Source organism: Verticillium nonalfalfae, assembly GCF_003724135.2.
Source record: "Verticillium nonalfalfae strain VnAa140/NRRL 66861 chromosome Unknown scaffold_260, whole genome shotgun sequence".
In the NCBI taxonomy this organism is placed as follows: Eukaryota; Fungi; Ascomycota; class Sordariomycetes; order Glomerellales; family Plectosphaerellaceae; genus Verticillium; species Verticillium nonalfalfae.
In genome coordinates this window covers 1-6183 of record NW_021167485.1, presented here as the reverse complement: position 1 = coordinate 6183, position 6183 = coordinate 1, and the positions used below count along the sequence as shown (strand labels likewise).

The following is a 6183-nucleotide window of genomic DNA, read 5'->3' as shown; positions in this document are numbered from 1 at the left end:
ACTGCGCACGCGTAAAAGGAATGGTCTGCTGGTGTTTTGCGTCTCAATGACGTCTCCGCATCCGTGCAGGCCGACAGATGCTGCAGGCCGACATTAGGTGCCTTCGAGTTCCGGGGAAATAGCATGCTCCTTCCAACAGGACCGACTGCCTTACATGTGTGCCTCAACCTGAACTGACACCCGGGGAGGCTGGTTGCTTTTGCTTCGTGCCACAGCGTCATCGATGCCAATTTTGATTTTCGACTGCCATCTTCCGAGAATCGAATCATTGCCCCAGGCTCGTGATCCAAGGATCGTAGTCATCCAGATCTCCTCTTTGGTGTCATGAATCGTCAGCGTGAGTTGGAGTCTGTCATACCTGGGGTGATTCCATTCAAGAACGAAAAGCTCGTAGATCCCCTCTTCCAGCTGGGTGAGGCTCATGTGAGTAACGGGGGTCTTAGGCTCCCATGGAACTTCAAGGTGACGGCCTTGATGGTTGAGGATGGCTACGGCGAGCATATCAACGCGTTTAGTGTCTTTTATGCTCGTATCTCGGAGGGATTCTTCTTCGAGCCATGTGGAGATGCTGCTCCAGCCATCTGGGTCGTCTTCTGCGTCACGACCCCGAATGGGTCTCTCTCTTCTATTCAACGACGGATATCGTCCCCCGCTGGATAGAATATTGGTTTTGGAGTCTGATCGGTCCAATGATGCTCTTCTTCTTTTGTTCTGGTTGGGGATGTCGGGCGTTCTGCAACGTTTCGTGGGTGAAAGATTCATTTCGACACCTTTACCCCCGGCTCCGTCGGTATCTGAAGTGGATGGGCTGTTGAGGGCAGCGACATGCGGCGAATTGCTTCTGCTTGCGTCATTAGACTCAGTGGCGCTCATCGAGCTATACGTTCTGGCTTCTTGGTTCACATTGTCGACAAGGTGGACAGAACTTTCCCTTTCTTGGCCATGAGTTTCCTTTGACGATTCAAATGCTCCTGCTCTGGTACAATATGTCAGCGCAAATTCGAGAGGGATATCTTGGGTTTTGGGGATGGAAAATACCCCAAGGCATCATCGTAGGCTGTCATTTCGTCCGAGAAGTCACTGAACGAGTCTAGGGATTCGCTCGTGGCCAGATCATGTTCTTCTTCATCCATGCTGCCAGGCCCATCAGTTATGGCCGTGACAGCACGAAAAATGCCACCGACTGCGTTATCGCAGACGGGTGTCAGGACAAAGCTTTTGGCACATCGGCCATCCTTGGACTGGTAGTTGGCAATGGGCTGCGTTGTGGGAGTATGGCGATCGGGCCCGTCATCGGAGTATCGCATGGTAGCATTGTTGCTTTGGAAAACTGGGCTAAGGGGCGTGGTAAACGGCATCACGATGGATTGAAGTATGATGATATGGAAGAGGGTGGTGCATGATTATCAAGAACAGACTGATGGTGGGGAGCCACAATTTATAGTTGGAGCACAATGGAGCTACAAAAGATTACAGTCTAGCCTTGGTCTCGCGTCCCCCGGCCTCCTCCTGGTCAATGCGTACGTTAAGAGTGATCGCGGTTGATGCACCTCACACTGAAGGCTTTGAGCCCTGCTCTTCGGGGCTGTCTCTCGTTGGTTTACCCCTTCACACACGTCATCTCGAATGTATCCAGCTGTAGCACTCCAGCTGTAGTCTGGTCATCAGAACAAGTCGAGGGTGGCTTTGCAGGTCTGAGGGGAATCGAGCGATCTTGATGGCGGAAATCATGAGACCATTTCCCTCGATAGCCTGGAAGACGCAGCACTCACCAGCCGGAGCAGACTGCGTCTGACCCTGTGGCAGCCGTGCCCATTGGAGCTGTGGGCAGGAGAAGGCCGAAGCCACCGCCACCACAAGCTGCCGCTGTGCTGTATTGACTTTGCAGACATAAATTATATGGGTGAATGGCTGGTGAAGGCTTTCCTCACAAGTTTCTCAGTGCCCTCTACTGATGTTCTGCCGATGTGAATACGAGTGTAATTGCGAAGGGTGCGGCAGCTGCCATTCGGCTGGAGACAAGGAAAAGCAACACTCGTCTTTCAAACACTTTCGTTGTCGTTTATCACCCGAGATTGGGCTGTTCCGTCTGGGTACCTCTCTTTCACTGCCCTGGGTTGCAGTGAACTCAGCATGCTCGCGGCAAGCGGCATGAGAAAGATCTCTTCATCGGTGCCATTCTTTCCAAAATGTCTCTGCCAGCTACGACAACTTCTCCGGAGACCCGACAACACCGCAATGCCATGAGGCTGCTTCTTTCGCGCCATCAAAGAACCACCCCGCTCGATCCAGCAACCCCAGTGCACAGCACTAGACGTAAGAACTATACACACTATCGTCGTCATCATCAGAGAAGGCGCTTTGGCCTATGGGAATGATGCCCTGCGAATCCGCACTGGACAACGACGATATCTCTGCCGACTCCATCTCCAGCGACTTTCGCATCCACTTTTTGTATTCCGAAAACGCCTTGTTGACGGCGCTGATCACTTTTGCAATTCGTCGGCTCTGTTCCGCAGTGTTCTGACGTGCGCGCTCCAGCTCTTGGACGAGGTCGTCGATACGATTCTTGTCAGTGCGCTGTGCTGCACGTAGCATTGCTACTTCTTGCCTTAGTGTCTCATTGTCTCTTCGTAGCAATTTGGCCTTTTGCGGTGGGTCTTCTTCGAGGCTTAGAATCTCCACCGCGGGCCCGCTGGACGCGATCGTCACTGGCGGGCGTTTCCATAGCTTGTGGAGGTCACCCAATCGTCGACTTCGGTCATCCTCGTTGTGCTGTTGCTTCGCCCTAGATGGCAAGGCCGGAAGGCTCTTTTCTGTCACGGATGGCTCGGCACGCATGGCCTCTGAAAGGAAACAAGGATACACGATGTGTGCACTGCGTTCGTGTCTTGGTAACAAGGAAGTTTGTTGGTTTTGTACCCGAGAGAGACGATGAGGGCGGAGTGGACACGATTCTTTTCCGATCTCTGTTTCCGAAATCATTCCGTGAATGCCAGGAAACACTGTACGGTACAGAGCCAGCGGCATGGGGCCTCAATCTTTCCTCGTCCCTTCCCATTCGAATCCGGGTTACAGCCAGAGTGCAGCACATGTGTAGTTTGAAATCGGAGCTGGAATTGACACATGACAATTGTGGTGTTGTGCACCCATCAGTGGTCACTAAGCGCGCGCTTTATTCCCACTTTTGGATATTCGCCCACGAAAAGGGCCTGCCATCGCTTCGCTTGCGTCAGTTCAGGTTCACTTAGCTCCAGAAAGTCTTACCGGCCGGCCGGCCATCGGCCCCTCTTCGCCCAATATTTGGGTGACGCTCGTCGAGCCAACTCATTGGCGTCGAGCAGCTGGAAGGTATCCTACATAGTGTATGAGGCTTCCGGTCGGGACTGAGGTCTTGTTCTTATCGCCCGCGTTTGCACTGGAGACAATGTCTCGCAGAAGGAATGGGCGCGCCCACTTGCGCTGTGCCAGACTGGGAAGGTGTACGCGCTATTTTAATATAGACAGGCTGCTGCCGCGAGGATGGGTTCCAAGGTCAGTCAGGAGCTCAAAGCTATACGGGAAGCCAGCGCCTGCACTGCCACCGCTTGTCACAAGTGTGCTGCTTTTGGACAACGGCGAATAGTCGCAATTCACTTTTGAACCCGTCGTACGACAATTTGGATGTCTCTGCTCCCTTTGTCGGCCGTTTGCCCCTGGCCGGTGACGGGCTAAAGTAATGGCTTCAAGTCTTACTGTCATGCTCAGAGCGCCCATATTGTAAAATAAGAGGGGGGCTTTCGGATCTGATTATTGAGCCCCGCTTCATAGAAGGTCATGGCAATCGATTGCCGCGTGGCCATTATCGTGTCACCCTGGTACGCTGCAAAGCGACGAGGCTGCTGTGTGCAGTAGCTCTCAACGTATTTAACATGAATAGCACGTCGCGCCCAAGCGATGGAACTCTTGTTCAATATCCACCTGCCATGGTTTTGGTTACCTGCCAGGCCGTCGACAGCAACGGCAACGCATTGCCTGCCGTTTCAGTGACTCTCAATTGCCGTGGAGGTGGTTTCCAAGCCCCTGTTCGTTTCTTTTCCACTACGGATGACGATGGCTTCGCTTCCGGTTGGCAAGCCTGCGACGCGATCGCGTTGAGCAGCATAGACCCTTGGATGTATCCTTTCGGCCACATCGTCTTCCACACGAATAACCAGCATCTTCAACATTTTGGTGTTGTTGAGGCTAGCATCGCCTTAGAGAGCCAACCCCGCCACCATGTGATATTGCGCGCCGACACACGTCGTCTATCATACTTTGTCGAGCAGACTCCGCGTGCTTACGCAGCAATCGCGTCTTGCCGGGGAGGGAAAGTTCTGGATGCCCCAGACAGCCCTCTGTTGCTACTCTTTGATTGATCGAGCTAAGCGGCAGAACTAGTCGACTGCGGAAGTGGGGTGTTCGGCGTTGCGAGGTTGAGCGATCGGAGATGGAAGACTCAGTCCATTACTTCCGAACGACGGCTCGCGAGCCATGCTGTACGATGTGATGCGGCGCAGTGAGAGTCCCACGTTCGAAACGGCTCAGATGTGAGCTGATGCTGCCAAAAGTATCCCATCGAATTTCAAAGTACAGCGCCGCTTCGAGCCACGGCGGGGCGCTTTGCACGTCGGACCAGGGGGCACTGGAGAGTGTTGACCGTGATGTATTTATTGTTGTTGAAACGAGAGGATATCGGGTTTACATACGCGAGAACCAATGCACAGTGAATGCTTCCGGTGTCTCCATTCAGAACTGACCTAAACCCATATTGCTCTCTCGACGAACATCATACTCCACACCAGACGACGACCGCTTCTGCTGAACTGCTAGTCTTCGTCGCTGTGGTTCAACAACGACGCCAAGGGCTGTCTGCGGCCCATGAACCTGGGTACAGGCCCCACGGTCTCGATATCAGCTACTACGACCGTCATACACCTCGTACGGGTATCAAGTAGGGGACCTCTCCACGGCATTCCCTGCGGCGCCGTCGATCCTCGTGTCAGCAAAGTGGATGGAAGCGGCAGCTCCGTGACGGGAGCAACGTGTCCGTCTCCCAGCATCAAGGCATGGGCTCGTGCGTGGCGCAATGTGGACGGCATAGAGTTCAACGAAGAGTGCACCTTGAATGGCTCTTGTTCCATGTCAGGGCAGATTGATCGGCCACCGGACAGGCTGCCTGTGGTGCCCCTAGAATGAAAGACTGAGAGAGGCCCGGCTGCGGGTGCCGCGTAATGGACGGCTGCTACAGCCAATGCAATGCTGCCTCGCATAAGGCCACGCCGCGACTTGCAAATCTCATGGCGACCATCGTGCCCCGGCATCTGCATGGTAACGTTGCTCATGGTAGGCGAGCGGTGGTGCAGTGGGGGGAGGTGAGCAAGGGGCGGTGGGTGACCCTTTATGGATGACGGATCTCTGAGCGCCCGCGCCTTGATGGAGGACTCGGATGCTTCAGCACCTGTCAAAAGAAAAACACCTAGTAAGGAGAGAAGCGGAAGAACAATCTTGATGAAGCTATTGGACCTGGCGCAGTCTTTGAAATGAACAAAAAAAAAGACGATCGCAGCCAGCCTTGTCAAATAGCCGGGCAAACCGGCCGGTGCCTTCGTCCTGTCCTGGCTTATTTTTGTCCATGACTCTACGCACAAGGGTCCGGCGTCAAGAAACCGCATCCAGGACGGCACCGGGCTGTGACCATCGGTGCAGGCCCCACTTCCATGCTCTTTGATTCGGCCCCGAACCGCACAGGCCGACTTCCAGCAGGGCGCGCCGGACTCTGAACCCCGCTCCCGACAACTATTCTTAGCAGCCGCCGACGCCGCGGCGTCAAAACCTAGATGATGACTCCTTCCCTGTCGCTTGCAATGCGTCCGATAATTGTTGTTCACGACAGCCATTGTACGGGATGTCATGAGGAGACAGCGCCAACATCCTCCATCCTGATGGCGTGCGATGTAAGCTTATGCGTGCACGGACCATGCATACCGTTCCACAGGCCGCCGAGGTATATCCGACCCCGCATCGAGAGAACGTCGTTCCGGCGGCATTGGAACACGGGTAGTCAGAGGTCTGCAAACGCATCACGATCTTGAGGCTCATCGTGCTCCTGAGGATCGCTGACTGCCCTCGGCTTGATCCTTCAACGAAAAGCAGCCCTTCTAG

The 6183-nt window shown here is 54.3% G+C and overlaps 1 protein-coding gene across 1 annotated transcript; it reads right to left on the bottom strand.

Moving 5' to 3' along the window:
• Window positions 1-961: 961 nt before the first annotated feature.
• Window positions 962-1307, bottom strand: D7B24_004640 (uncharacterized protein; the record flags this gene model as incomplete). Its single annotated transcript, XM_028638807.1, has 2 exons — window positions 962-971; window positions 1039-1307. The coding sequence occupies 2 exons, from the start codon at window positions 1305-1307 to the stop codon at window positions 962-964; spliced, it is 279 nt and encodes a 92-aa protein (XP_028490190.1).
• Window positions 1308-6183: the final 4876 nt, after the last annotated feature.